The sequence below is a fragment of the Lontra canadensis genome, unplaced genomic scaffold, assembly GCF_010015895.1.
Source record: "Lontra canadensis isolate GAN:19392208 unplaced genomic scaffold, GSC_riverotter_1.0 scaffold48, whole genome shotgun sequence".
Classification (NCBI taxonomy): Eukaryota; Metazoa; Chordata; class Mammalia; order Carnivora; family Mustelidae; genus Lontra; species Lontra canadensis.
In genome coordinates, this window is record NW_022631042.1 from 517,387 (window position 1) to 533,292 (window position 15,906).

At 37.2% G+C, this 15,906-nt stretch overlaps 1 protein-coding gene across 1 annotated transcript; it reads left to right on the forward strand.

Moving 5' to 3' along the window:
- The first annotated feature begins 14,269 nt into the window (after positions 1-14,269).
- On the forward strand, positions 14,270-15,685 carry LOC116876862 (syntenin-1-like). Its single transcript, XM_032873231.1, has one exon. The coding sequence runs from the start codon at positions 14,329-14,331 to the stop codon at positions 15,223-15,225; it is 897 nt and encodes a 298-aa protein (XP_032729122.1). The 5' UTR covers positions 14,270-14,328; the 3' UTR covers positions 15,226-15,685.
- Positions 15,686-15,906: the final 221 nt, after the last annotated feature.

The window sequence follows — 15,906 nt, forward strand, 5'->3', positions numbered from 1 at the left end:
TGTAAATTACGTCCCTAGTACTTATTTATCCTATAATTGGAAATTTGTATGTTTTGATCATCTTCCTCCAGTTTCTCCCCAAATCTCCACCTCTAGAACCAAGTCTGATCTCTTTATGTATGTTTAGATTACTTGTATATTTAGATCCATTTATATTTAGGTCCCACGTATGAGATCATACAGTCTTTGTCTTTCAATCATACAGTATTTCTCCTTGTCTGTCTGGCTTATTTCACTTAGTACAACACCTTGAAGGTCCATCTATGTTATTGCAAATGGTAAGATTTCTTGCTTGTGTGTGTGTGTGACTGAGTCAGTTACCACTGTCTGTATATATCACAACTTCCATATCCATTCATCCATCAATGGACACTTAGGTTGTTTCCAGGTCTTGGCTACTGTAAACAATGCAGCTGTGAACATGCGGGTACAACTATCTTTTCAAGTTAGTGTTTTCATTTCCTTTGGATATATTCCCAGGAGAGGAATTGTTGGATCATGGGGTAGTTCTATTTTTAGTTTTTTGGATCCTCCATACTGTTTTCCATAGTGGCTGCACCAGTTTACAATTCTACCAACGGTGCACCAGGGCTCTCTTTTCTTCACATTCATGGTGACATTTCTTATCTCATTTTCTGATAATGACCATTCTAACAGGTTGAGGTGATATATCATTATAGTTTGAACTTGAGCACCTTTACATGTACCCACTGGCCTGAAAGGCAGAGTATTTATCTGAAAGTGACTAAATCATTGAAAATAGATTTTTATACTTGTGAAGACTGTGAGAGCATATGTTGGCAGGTTAAACTACACAACTGACCCTTGAACACTGTGAGGGTTAAGGTCACTAACCCCTATAAAATTGAAAATCCAAGTGTAACTTTTGACTCACTAAAAGCTTAATTACTAAAAGCCTACTGTTGACAAGAGGACTTATGGATAACTTAAACAGTCTATTAACACATATTTTGTAAGTTATAAGTATTATATACTGCATTCTTATAATTTAAAAGGTAAAGAAAATCTTAAGATAATTACAAGGAAGAGAAAAAATTCATTTACAGTCCTGTACTGTTCCAAAAAAATTCACACCCACGTAGACCTATGCAGCCTAAATCTGTTGTTCAAAGGTCACCTGTTTTTTTTTCCTTCTTTTAAAACATAGCAAAATGGAAAACTGCTAGCAAATCTGGACCTTTTATAGAAAACAAAAATGCTAGCTTTCCTTTGCATGTTTAAGGAGTATAATGAGTAAATTTTTAAACCTGCAGTTACTATCTATTTTCTCTTTAATATAGATCTCTGTAATATCTCATCAGGAAAATAGAAGTATAAAACAACACTTTCTGAGACACAGCAGAACTTAAATAATCAAATGTGAGTTGACTTCCTAAGTCCTCAGTTACCTGACACTTACACTCAGTGGTTGACAGATCTTCAGAGTAACAGCTCATTTGGAATTAGCGATGAAGGCATTTCACCAGTGCCATAAGGAAAGCAGTTACATTACTCTGTGACCAAACCTTGAATTTCTCATAATGTCATCTCTTTCAGTGTAACTATCTATCTACTGGTGACATTTCTGCAGCCATGCATATTTTTAGCTTGAAGGGAGAATTAGTGATACCCCATCTGTCAGCTAACACTCAAGAAAAATAAAAAGCTCTGTGAAGGTTGGGTTTTGCAATGATGATGACAAATATTATCAGAACCATAGACAGCAGCAACCACCCTACTGCCCTGCCATGGATTACAGACTTGCATAAAAGTACACAATGTATACAGGAGATAGAAATGTGGAACATTGTTTCTCCCAATGAAACCAGAAATGGACAAAATAAGAACGTTTGGAAGATACATAGGTTGTGAGTGGACTTCGAAGATAATTCAGACGGATTTCAGTTTCTGTTTTTAGAGTTTTATTTTTAAATTTGCTGCTGGAATATCAGCAGATGCCAGAGTTTGATTAATACACTCTAGGATGATGCTATAAAGTATGTGAGGCTCATGCAAATGAAATACTGTTTTTGTTGGATTATGTTCTGAAAATTATTTCAATAAGCAATTGCCTTCATTTTTCAAGGAAATTTTCAATGTTCCAGAAGGAAATGCTATGGCTTTATACCTTGAGGACTGCCTTCTAGCTTAAAGACAGAAAGACATAAAATACTTTATAATGAGTTTTCTTAAAAAAACAAAAACAAAAACAAAACATCACAACAGCTGGCATGTATATCCTAGAGAACCAGGCAAGAAACAGAGATCGTAAATATGGCAAAACAAAACTGTATGGGTTTTGAAAAGAATATAGGAAGATGTGATTTAGGGAACCATTCTGTATTATATTCATTGATTTCAGTTATGTAGGATACTTGCCACTGCCTTTCACACTCTAAGTAGGAGTGTCAACAAATTTTTAAAATGACAAAATGCAAATTTTATTAGTGACTGGTGTACCAAAATAATCAGCTTGAAGAATTATCAAAATAATCTTACAAAGGCTTAAAAAAAAAAAGCAGCAGGACTTTTGATAATAAAAAAATCCCCAATCCATTCCCCTTTAGCCTGTTATCTAACAACTGAGTGCTTATATTACTAATTTTGGTTTGCTTTTTCTCTACTGTAGTAAAAGTTTATTTCTCAAATATCCTTAACTCTTTCATTTTCCAAATTTAATTGTTACTCTTTTTAGTTAAATCAGGGCACAATGTTTTCCTCTGATAAAATTTGTGTTTTGTTCTTTTCCCAAAATTCATAAAGTGCTCTATAACTTTTATTTCTTGTAGAGCTATTTCTCCCTGTGATTCTCTCCAGACTCCCAACTTACATTACCAGTCATAAATTGTTCTAAAAACTAAAAAAAGAAAAAAATGAATCTCTTGCATATTCTTTTTTAAAATTTTTTTAAAAATTTTTATAAATATATGATGTATTATTAGCCACAGGGGTACAGGTCTGTGAATCGCCAGGTTTACACACTTCACAGAACTCACCATAGCACATACCCTCCCCAATGTTCATAACCCCACCACCCTCTCCCTACCCCCTCCCCCCGGGCCACCCTCAGTTTGTTTTGTGACATTAAGAGTCTCTTATTGTTTGTCTCCCTCCCGATCCCATCTTGTTTCATTTATTCTTTTCCTACCCCCCAAACCCCCCACGTTGCATCTCCACTTCCTCATATCAGGGAGATCATATGATAGTTGTCTTTCTCCGATTGACTTATTTCGCTAAGCATAAAACCCTTTAGTTCCATCCATGTCATCGCAAATGGCAAGATTTCATTTCTTTTGATGGCTGCATAGTATTCCATTGTATATATACACCACACCTTCTTTATCCATTGCATATTCCTTTTTGTTCACCAAACACCTCCCTTTCTCCTGGAAACTGCAACCCTACCTCTCTAATCTGGACTGATTGCCATCTCTAGATCTGCTACTCCAGGAGACTGGAACTCTGATGTCATTTCCTTTTTCACCTTTTATTTATGGCTTACTTCCTTATAATGCTAAAACATATAAGTAACCTGCTAGGATCAGATATGTGCAGTTTTCTGATTCCTCACGTCTGAAATTATTTTTTATTCTAACTCTCACACTTAATTGAAAATACTGAATAGTGAACAGCTGGTTTAAAATCATCTCTCAAAATTAAAAACCAAACCAACCAACCAACCAAAAAAACAAAAATCACTTCTTTGTCATGTTACCCAGTGTTGCTGATGAGAATACCAATGCTAATTAAATGATCCCTCCTTCACAGGTAACCATTTCCTCAGTCTCTTCTGCCTCCTCACTCTCCTTCCTTCAGACAGAAAAAAATGAAAAAAAAAAAAAAACTTCTAAATTTCTTTAGTTTTTCTGCCATTTCACAAGTCTTTATCACAGTACCAGGATTTATAATTTCATGGGCTTTGGGATGCTTCTTTGATATGAAGACATGTTTTTTCACTTGGCCCTTCTGAGAATCCCTGTCAGATTGATGCTGGGCAGCCTCAACGAATATTCTCTGTTGTCACCTTCCTCTTGCATATTCTGTGTCATCCATTTCTCTCTTCTTGGAATATTGTCCATCGCCCTTTTTACTAATTGCTATTCAGCAAAGATACTTTATCCTCACCTTCCAATATCCTTCAGTCTCTCACTTCTTTTGAACAGCATCACGCTCCGTTATATACTTGTTCTGAAGATACATTCATTTGAGAAAGACTTTGCTTATACATCTTGTCCTTCCTTTCTCTCTCTGCCAGGTTCCAGGCTTTTCTCAAACCTTAGTCTTGCCTTTCTGTTCATATTTAACCAGGAGACAATGCAAGCAGAATCCAGGAGCACTGTGTACTTCGTTGGGGTGGACTAATGAAGATTCAGTGCTTCTGTGTGTGACTGGAGGATAGGACAGGGTTTTAGAGGGGGGCTGTCTAAATGATAGTAGGTGAAGAACTTTCCACCCCAGAGCCATTCATTTCCTTCTCTTTACCTGGGTAGCAGAATACAGTTTTCTATGTGGAAGGCATTTTATCAATACTGGAGGAAAGAAGGGTATTGCTTGAAATACTGTTTCACTCATATTTTGGTTTCTTTTCATGTCTCACATCTGCCCCGTTATTACCAGCTTTTCAAAATACTGATCTCCGGGCGCCTGGGTGGCTCAGTGGGTTAAAGCCTCTGCCTTCGGCTCAGGTCATGATCCCGGGGTCCTGGGATCGAGCCTCCCATCGGGCTCTCTGCTCAGCAGGGAGTCTACTCTCCCCACCCCCCGCCAACCTGCCTCTCTGCCTACTTGTGATCTCTCCTGTCAAATATATACATAAAATCTTAAAAAAAAAATTACTGATCTCCAAGGTTATCCATGGCAGAATATCTTACTTTAGGCTCAATACTTCTGTATCAGAACTTAGGCTAACTCATGTTCTTCTCTTAGTTATTGGTTAACCCTTGCTGATCTGTTCTCTGGGACTTACAACTGTGTTGAAATGTTTTGTCTACTACTGGCACCCCACTTTTTTTCTTTTTTTTTTGTTATGAAATTGTACCCTTTTACTCATTTATTTTCAATTTAATGTATCTTCAGAAAAAGGAAAAAATATGTATGACCAATTTTTCTTTTTGATAAATGTCACTTTTTGGAAAATTAATGCATAAGTTGGCAGAGAAAGAATGTATAGCTTCTGACTTTTCAGATCTATTATTATGATGGTTCAAATTAATTTTCTTTATCTAAATATACTTGGAGTTCATAGGGAAATGTCAAACCACCCAATTACCTAAATATTACTGGCACTGGCATGCAATGGGAATTTTCAAAAATTTAGGTATGATTGTGTGAAAGAGTGTGGTGCATGCATGTGTGTACTTGTGTGTTTATGTGTGTGTGTTTTCAAGCCTGGAGTATCTAGTACTTTAGGTTCTTCTGATAATTTTATTCAACATATTATTTGAAGTCTTAGCCACAGAAATTAGGCACAGGAAATAACATATATCTAAATTGGAAAAGAATATGTAAAACTGTCACTATTTGCAGAACCTATGATTTTATATTTAGAAAACCCTCAAGACTTTACAAAAAAAAAAGCGAGAACTTATAAATTCAGTAAAATTGCAGAGTACAAAATCAATACACAAAAATCTGTTCCATTTCTCTCCATTATTAACAAACTACCAAAAGAATTAAGAAAATAATTGCATTTATAATTGCATCAAAGGAATAAAATATCTAGGAATAAATTTAACCAAGGTAGTGAAAGATCTCTCTCCTAAATGTGTATACAGTTGATAAAGAAATTAGAAATAAATTGAAAGACACTCTGTGCTCATAGATTGAAATAATTAAGATTTTTTAAGTGTCTATATTACCTTAAGCCAACTACGGATTCGGTGAAATCCCTATCAAGTACCAAGCAGCATTTTTAAATAGAAATACAACAAACTATGTTAACTTGTCTGGAACAACAAAGATCCTAAATAGCCAAAGCAATCTTAAGAAGAAACAAAGCTGGGGCACCTGGGTGGCTCAGTGGGTTAAAGCCTCTGCCTTCGGCTCAGGTCATGATCCTAGGGTCCTGGGATCGAGCCCCGCATAGGGTTCTTTGCTCAGCAGGAAGCCTGCTTCTCCCTTTCTCTCTCTGCCTGCCTCTCTGTCTACTTGTGATCTCTGTCAAATAAATAAATAAAATCTTTAAAAAAAAAAAAAAAAGAAACAAAACTGGAGGCATCATGCTCCCTGATTTCAAACTATATTACCAAGCTATAGTGGTCACAACAGTATGTTGTTAATAAGAAAACAAACGCATAGATCAATGGAACAGAATAAAGAGAAATATAATCATGCATGTATGAGAACTTATGTTAAAGACCAGAATATTAAAAAGAAAAGAAAAGAAAAAGAAAAAGTAATCAGTCTACTCTCTTATACCATATACAATAATCAACTCAAACTTGGTTGAAGAATCGAACCTAAGACTTGAACCCATGAAACTCTCATAAACAAAACAAAGCAAACAAAAAAACCCTAACACCTCAGTGGTAAATTCCAGGACACAGATCTTAGTGATGATTTTTTTTTTTTTATGGGACTCCAAAAGCAAAAGAACAAAGGCAAAAATAAACAAGGGGGACTATATTAAACTAAAAAGCTTCTGCACAGCAAAGGAAAGCATCAAAAAAAAAAAAAATAAAAAAGCAACTGATTACAGTAATTTCTCCCATTCCAATCATGTATCTTAATAAGGGACTAATATCTAAAAGATATTTTAAAAACTAATATAATTCAATAGAAAAAATGTGATTAAAAGATAGGCAGAGGATGTGAATAGACATTTTCCCAAAGTAGAGGTACAAATGACCAATATGAAAATATGCCAACATTATTAATCATCATAGAAATGCAAATCAACATTACAATGACATATTATCCCATACCTATCAGAATGGTTTTTATCAAAAAGACAAGAAATAAGGAGGTACCTGGGTGGCTCAATTAAGTGTCTGACTCTTCATCTCAGGGTTGTGAGGTCAAGCACCATTTCAGGCTCTATGGGCATGGAGCCCACTTTACATTCTCTTTCTTCCTTCTCATCCTCTGCACTAACCCCACACCCCTCCAAAAAAAAAAAAAAAAAAAGACAAGAAATAACAAGCTTTGGCATAAAGAAAATGAAACTTTTGAGCAATGTTACTAGAAATATAAATCGGCACAACCAATATAGAAAGCATTACAGAGGTTCCTCTAAAAATTAAAAATAGAACTACCATATGATCTAGCAATTCTACTTCTGGGTATTTATCTGAAGTAAATAAAAACACTAATTCTGAAAAGATATATGCACCCCTATGTTTATTGCAGCGTTATTTATTAAAGCTAAGATATGAAACAACCTAAATATCTATCAATGGATGAATGCATAGAGATGATGTGAAACGGTGTGTGTTTGTATGTGTGTATATATACACATATATGTGTAATATGCATATATATATACATATACATTATATATATAATTGGGTAGTGTGTTTTTATATATAGGAAAATAGTGTTTTATATTTATAGGAAAAAATATAAAGAAATATTAAGAATACATATATATCTATAATATATCTATGTATAGATATGTAGGTATTTAGGAATACTACTCAGCCATAAAAAGAATGAAATCTTACTATTTGCAACAACATGGATGAAGCCTGAGGGTAATATGCCATATGAAATAAGTCAGAAAGAGAAAGAGAAATCCATATATTATTTTTATGTGGGGCCTAAAACACAAAACAAATGAACAAAATCAAACAAAACTCATGGACACAGAGAACCAGAAGGGTGGTTGCCAGAGGAGAGGAGTGTCGGGGGTTAAGTGAAATGAATGAAGGGAGTCAAGGGGTATAAAATTCTAGTTATGAAATAAACAGGTCATGGGGATGTAATTTTACAGGATGGTGACTAGAGTCAATAACATTGTATTTCACTGCATATTTGAAAGTTACTAAAGGTAAATCTTAAATGCTCTAATCATAAACAGAAATGTTTTGTATCTTTGTATGAAGACTACTTACTGTGGTAAACATTTTACAGCATATATAAATACTGAATCATTATTTTGTATAGCTGAAACCAATGTAATGTTATTTGTCATTTATACCTCAATAAAAATACTCATAAATGATGGTGAAATTAAATACTTACTATTTCTGGCCTTAGAAACAAAATACCTGCGTGGAAGAGTTATATAGATATCTGTATTTCTGCTGTACTGTCCAGAGTTTGTGGCACAAGATGTATCAACTGTTAAATATAAGGGTGAGAGGGGAAATATGGCAGAGAATTAGGAGACCCTGTTTCAACCAGTCCCCTAAAGTGAGCTAATTATCTACCAGAACTCTCTGAACACCCATGAAACCAGCCTGAGATGTAGGATTATATACTTCTGGATCTCTACAGGGGCAGAAGACTCCAGTGAAGAGGTAAAGTGTACTGGGAATGATTGGACTGATATCGGAGGATAAACAGAAGGGAGAGGGAGCCACCAGAAGTGACCCATTGGAAAGTAATAACCCAATTCAAGAGTACCCTGTGATTGGGGATGAGCATTAACTTGGAGACTGGTTAAAAGCACTCAAAAAGAGCAAAATATATTAAGGGGCAACTGGTGGAACTGGGTGGTCATGAGCATGGGCCTAAGCCCATGCACCCAGGATGGCCACCACCAATGACCACCCGTGCCAGAGAGAGTGCAGTGAAGCCTCCAGGCTGTGGTCCCTGAGCCTCCGGCTTTCCGCTGCTTTCACCAGTTCTGGGCTAGGCACACTCTCACTGGTGCGTGTGAGTGAGTCTGGTGTGGACACCAGCTGGGGCTCTCTAGAACCACAGCATTTTGCACTCTGCACACACACTGCGCAACTGGGGTCTGAACCACGCTCCCTACCTGTACCTGAGAGAGCTCTGTGTGGGCTCTAGTGGGTGGTCTCTGGGACCAGATGAGAGTGTAAACACTCCCAGCCTGGGGTTGAAAATCTCAGCACGCTATCTCTGGTTGGGATCTCTTGGGCCATCTGGACCCCAGAGAGCAGTCCCGGCAAAGGCAGCTGCTGGAAGTGGAATGGAAGCCCTAGACCATTATTGCTCACGGTTTTAATGGCACGGCGGGGGGGGGGGGGCAGAGACAAGCGGGGGGTGTTTTGTGTGACCTCTGAGATGGTGGCTCCAGGCACGCACTGCCTGTGGGAGGCTCAGCGGATTTTGCAGAGGGTAGTCTGTGTGTTCTGGACCACCCAGAGGGGAGCAGACCAAGGCTTCTCTCTGAGATGGAGGTCTGGATGCAGTTTTCTTTCCACTAAACCTTTGAAAAGCCACAAAAAGCCACCAAAGAACAAAAATGTCTAGAGAACAAATGCCTGAAAACCTGGTTTCCACGGAGCCCAGCCCCTTGATAGGAGACAGGACAACTCAACCCAAGCAAGACTGACTGAAAAACAATGGGACAGGCCCCTCCCCCAGAAAGCCAGCCAAAAGAATGAGAGGACAACCACTCCAGGATCCCCACAAAACTGTAATACCCCAATATCATGGGAAACAAGATATTAAACTCCCAGTATCACCCTAAAATCTGTATGCTTCATAGATACAACTTTTATTTTTAATTCGTTCTCACTAGTCTTGTTCTTTTTGATTTTTTTAACCTATTTACCATTACAACGAGAGGTTGAATACAATATATTCCATAATAACCTTTTAACTTGAACTTTTTTCATACATATACCTGTGTTTTTCTTTTGCTTTTCCATTTTTTAAAATATGCATAGAGATATAAGCTTCAAGGTAATCCTCTTTCCCTAATCAATACTACCCCTATATATAAACCGTTTTAATCTCCCTTTATCTCTGGAAAGTTGAATCCTTTAACAAAGATATCAAGACACACTCAGGAAGAATCAAAATAACCTGCCTCGTGCACACTGAGGATTTATAACCACCCTCCCATCTTTTTCTTCTGTCAGTGTTTCTGTGTATTTCTTTTTGTTCTGGTATTACATAAATCTTATACTTGGGGTTCATTTTGGCTGTTTTTTTTTTTTTTTCCTTGTCATTTACTTTTGTCAGTATTTTTGTTTGTATACCTTATAAATCTTACCTTTGGAGCCCATTCTGGTTGGGTCTTCTCTCTGTCTCTCTTTTTTTTCTCTCTCTCTCTTTATCTATTTTCTTTTTTTTTGGTGGTGACTTCTGATTTCTCAGAAGTGTTCCAGGGTGTACCTTGCCTGGATCATGGTTGATATATTCAGCTACCATCCCCTCAACCACCTCTCACCAAAATGACTAGGAGGAGGAACACCGAAAAGAGGAAAAATTTAGAGACTGTGCCCTCTCCATCAGAGCTATTGGATATGGACATAAACCATATGTCAGAAAGGGAATTCAAGGTAACAATTATCCAGGCAATGGCTAGGTTGCAGAAAACCATTAATGACAACATGGAATTGATTAGGGCAGAAGTGAAACCCATCTGGGAGGAAGTTAAAAATGCTATCAATGAGATCCAATCTAAATTCTCTAAAAGATAGGATAAAGATAACCGAGGCAGAAGACAGAATTGGTGATCTAGAGAATAAACTGATAGAGAAAAAGGATCAGGAGGAGGTCTGGAACAAACAGCTTAGAAGAAAACAGAATTAGGGAAATAAATGACATCATAAAACGTTCCAACATCAGAATTATGGGGCTCCCTGAGCAGGGAGGAGAAAGAAGACTAGACGATATACTTGAACAAATTCTCCATGAAAATTTTTCAAATCTGGGGAATGTAACATCTTTTTATCCTACAGGCAGAAAGATCACCCCCCAAGATCAACAAAACAAAAAAAGGTCTCAAGAGAGACCTTGAGACACTTAATTGTGAAACTGATGAATCATAATCTTATACAAGAGCTCTTAAGAGCAGCCAGGGGGAATCGATTCCTTACTACCAAAGAAGGTCCATCAGAATAACGTCAGACCTGTCCACAGAAACCTGGCAAGCAGGAAAGGGCTGGCAAGACATATTCAGGGCACTACATGAGAAGAACATGCAGCCAAGAATACTTTATCCAGCAAGGCTGACATTCGAAATGGATTGAGAGATAAAGAGCTTCCAAGACCGGCAAGGTTAAAAGAGTATGTGACCACTGAGCTGGCACTACAAGAAATATTAAGGGGGGGTTCTATAAGAGAAAAAGAATGCAAGAGTGTCATAGAACAGAAATTTACAGAGACAATCTACAGAAACAAGGACTTCACAGGCAACATGATGTTAATAAAAATGTATCTTTCAATAATCACTCACAGTATGAATGGCCTAAACACTCCCATAAAATGGTACAGGGTTGCAGATTGGATAAAACAAAAGAACCCGTCCATATGTTGTCTATAAGAGACCCATTTTGAACCTAAGGATACATCCAGACTGAAAGTGAAGGGATGGAGAAACATCTTTCATGCCAAAGGGCCTCAAAAGAAAGCTGAAGTAGTGATTCTCATATCAGATAAATTAGATTTTAAACTAAAGACTATAGTCAGAGATAAAGAAGGACACTACATCATTCTTAAAGGATCTATACACCGAGAAGATCTAACAATTGTAAATATTTATGCCCCCAATATGGGAGCAGCCAACTACATAAGCCAACTGTTAATCAAGATAAAGAATCATATTGATATGAATACATTAATAGTAGAGGATCCTAACATGCCTCTCTCAGTAATAGACAGATCATCCAAGCAGAAAATCAATAAAGAAACAAGAACATTGAATGACACTTGGACTAGTTGGACCTCACAGATGTATACAGAACATTCCACCTGAAAACAGAATACTCATTCTTCTCATGGAAGAATGGAACTTTCTCCAGAAAAGGCCACATACTGGGTGACAAGTCAGCACTCAACCAATACCAAAAGACAGATTATTCCCTGCATATTCTCAGACCACAATGCTTTGAAACTGGAATTCAACCACAAAAAAAGTTTGGAAGGAATTCAAATACTTGGAAGCTAAAGACCACCTTGCTTAAGAATGTTTGGATCAACCAGGACATCAAAGAAGAACTTAAATAATTCATGGAAACCAATGAGAATGAAGACACTTCAGTCCAAAACCTATTGGATACAGCAAAGGTGGTCCTAACAGGGAAATACATAGTCATCCAAGCCTCCCTCAAAAAAAACTGAAAAATATAGAATACAGCAGCTTTCTTTATACCTTAAATAACTGGAGAATCAACAATAAATTAAGCCAACCCCACACACTAGAAGGGAAATAATCAAGATTAGAGCAGAGATCAAAGAGATAGACTAGAGATACAGTAGAACATAACAACGAAACTAGAAGTTGGTTTTTGAAAGAATCAATAAGATCGATAAACAATTGGCCAAACTAGTCCAAAAGAAGAGAGAGAGGACCCAAATTAGTAAAATTATGAATGAAAAGGGAGAAATCATGACTAATACCAAGGAAATAGAAACAATCATTGGAAATTATTATCAACAGTTATATACCATAAGTTAAGCAAGCTAGAGGAAATGGATGCATTCCTAGAAACCTATCAACTTCCAAAACTGAATCAGGAAAAAATTCCCAACTTGAATAGACCAATATCTAGTAACGAGATTGAAGCAGTGATCAAAAACCTCCCAAAAAAACAAGAGCCCAGGACCTGACGGAATCCCTAGAGAATTCTACCAAACATTCAAAGAAGAAATAATACCTATTCTCCTGAAGCTATTTCAAAAAATAGAAACAGAAGGAAAACTTCCAGATTCCTTCTATGAAGCCAGAATTACCCTTATCCCCAAATCAGGCAAATACCCCACCAAAAAGAATTTCAGACCAAAATCCCTGATGAATATGGATGCTAAGATTCTCATCAAGATCCTAGCTAATAGGATCCAATAGTACATTAAAAAGACCGGGTCATTAAACATGACCGGGTGGGATCTATCCATGAGATACAAGGGTGGTGCAACATTCAAAAATCAATTGACATGATAGAACAAATCAATAAGAGAAGAGAGAAGAACTACATGGTCCTCTCAATTGATTCAGAAAAAGCATTTGACAAGATACAACATCCATTCCTGATTAAAACGATTCAAAGTATAGGGATAGAGGGAACGTTCCTCAACTTCATAAAATCTATGAAAAACCCACAGCGAATATCATCCTCAATGGAGAAAAGCTGTCAGCCTTCCCTTTGAGATCAGGAACATGACAAGGATGCCCACTTTCACCACTCTTGTTCAACATAGTACTAGAAATGCTAACAATAACAATGAGACAGCAAAAGGAAATAAAAGGTATTCAAATCAGCAATGAAGAAGTCAACCTCTTTCTCTTTGCAGTTGACATGATACTTTATATGGAAACCCCAAAAGACTCCACCCCCAAACTACTAGAACTCATACAGCAATTTAGTAATGTGGCAGGATACAAAATCAATGTACAGAAATCAGTTGCTTTCTTATACACTAACAATGAAAATATAGAAAGGGAAATGAGGAAATTGATTCCATTTAGTATAGCACCAAGAACCATAAGATACCTGGGAATAAACCTAACTAAAGAGGTAAAGGATCTGTACTCAAGGAACTACAGAACACTCATGAAAGAAATTGAAGAAGACAGAAAAAGATGGAAGACCATTCCATGCTCATGGATCGGAAGAATAAACATTGTTAAAATGTTTATACTGCCTAGAGTAATCAATACTTTCAGTGCCATCCCAATCAAAATTCCACCGGCATTTTTCAAAGAGCTAGAACAAATAATCCTAAAATTTGTATGGACCCAGAAGAGACCCCAAATTGCTAAGGAAATGTTGAAAAAGAAAAAACAAAACTGGGGGCATCGTGTTGCCTGATATTAAGCTTTACTACAAAGCTGTGATCACCAAGACAGCATGGTACTGACACAAAAATAGACACATAGACCAATGGAACAGAGTAGAGAGCCCAGATATGGACCCTCAATTCTATGGCCAAATAATCTTCAACAAAGCAGGAAAAAACATATAGTGGAAAAAAGACAGTCTCTTTAATAAATGGTGCTGGGAAAATTGGACAGCTATGTATAGAAGAATGAAACTTGACATTCTCTTACACCATACACAAAGATAAACTCAAAATGGATAAAAGTCCTTGACATGAGGCAGGAATCTATCAAAAGTCCTAGAGGAGAACATAGGCAGTAACCTTTTCAACACTGGCCACAGCAACTTCTTTCAAGATATGTCTCCAGACCGGAGGCGGCGGGGCGGCAACGGCGGTGAGCGGGTCCTTGTGGCCTAGAAAAATCCTGCAAAAATGTCTCTGTACCCATCTCTTGAAGACCTGAAGGTAGACAAAGTTATTCAGGCTCAAACTGCCTTTTCCGCAAACCCTGGCAACCCAGCAATTTTGTCTGAAGCTTCTGCTCCCATCTCTCAAGATGGAAATCTCTATCCTAAATTGTATCCGGAGCTCTCCCAGTACATGGGCCTGAGTTTAAATGAAGAAGAAATCTGTGCAAATATGGCCGTGGTCTCTGGAGCACCAGTTCAGGGGCAGTTGGTAGCAAGACCTTCCAGTATGAACTATATGGTGGCTCCTGTAACTGGTAATGATGTTAGAATTCGTAGAGCAGAAATTAAGCAAGGGATTCGTGAAGTCATTTTGTGTAAGGATCAAGATGGAAAAATTGGGCTCAGGCTTAAATCAACAGATAATGGCATATTTGTTCAGCTGGTCCAGGCAAATTCTCCAGCCTCATTGGTTGGTCTGAGATTTGGGGACCAAGTACTCCAGATCAATGGGGAAAACTGTGCAGGCTGGAGCTCTGATAAAGCACACAAGGTACTCAAACAGGCTTTTGGAGAGAAGATTACTATGACTGTTCGTGACAGGCCCTTTGAACAGACAGTTACCATGCATAAGGATAGTACTGGACATGTTGGCTTTATCTTTAAAAATGGAAAGATAACATCCATAGTGAAAGATAGTTCTGCAGCCAGAAATGGTCTTCTCACAGAACATAACATCTGTGAAGTCAATGGGCAGAATGTCATTGGGCTGAAGGATTCTCAAATTGCAGACATACTGTCAACATCTGAGACTGTAGTTACTATTACAATCATGCCTGCTTTTATCTTTGAACATATTATTAAACGGATGGCACCAAGCATTATGAAAAGCCTGATGGATCATACCATTCCTGAGGTTTAAAAGTCATGGCACAATGGAAACTTCACTGAACTCCAGTTTACTTCTTGGGCAACTTAACTTTCTATTATGCACATGAAGCTTTCTAGGAGCCAGAGAGCATATGCTGCATGAAGACCTTTCTGTCTTACATTATGGCTGGGAATCTTACTGTCTTGATTGGATATCTTGTTCACACTTCAAGATTGTTGTAGCCTTATCCTGGTTTTACTGATGTGAAACTTTGGACAGATTTTAACTGATTTTCATTGAGTAGTTTCTCTACTGGAAACCCGATGCTTTTAAAAACCATTATGATTAGAATGACTGATACAGGCTTAGCTCTGTGTTAGAACCAATCACCTTTATCTAAAATATCAAGTAGTGCTGTTCATATTACTTTAGTTCTATGGTATAATTGCATTTTTAATGTGTAACCATAGTACATGTAGAATGACTGCTTTTGATGTTTTTTTAGTTCTGTGTGTGTAAAATACCAATTAAGTTTCATTCCATGTAAGCATTATACAGTGTATGTAGGTTGCTAGAGATTGTGTTGATCATCATTTAATTTTAACTACCTTTACTTAATATGCTTCAACTGTCGCCTTAACTGTGTTAAGCATCTAGAATAAAAGCCAAAATATAACTATTGCTACCTTTCTAAAACCCAAAATGCAGTTCTGTGTTAAACTGAAATGTACA

Excerpts from the sequence above, each read along its gene's own strand:
- LOC116876862 (XM_032873231.1), top strand. The coding sequence starts at position 14,329 with ATGTCTCTGTACCCATCTCTTGAAGACCTGAAGGTAGACAAAGTTATT.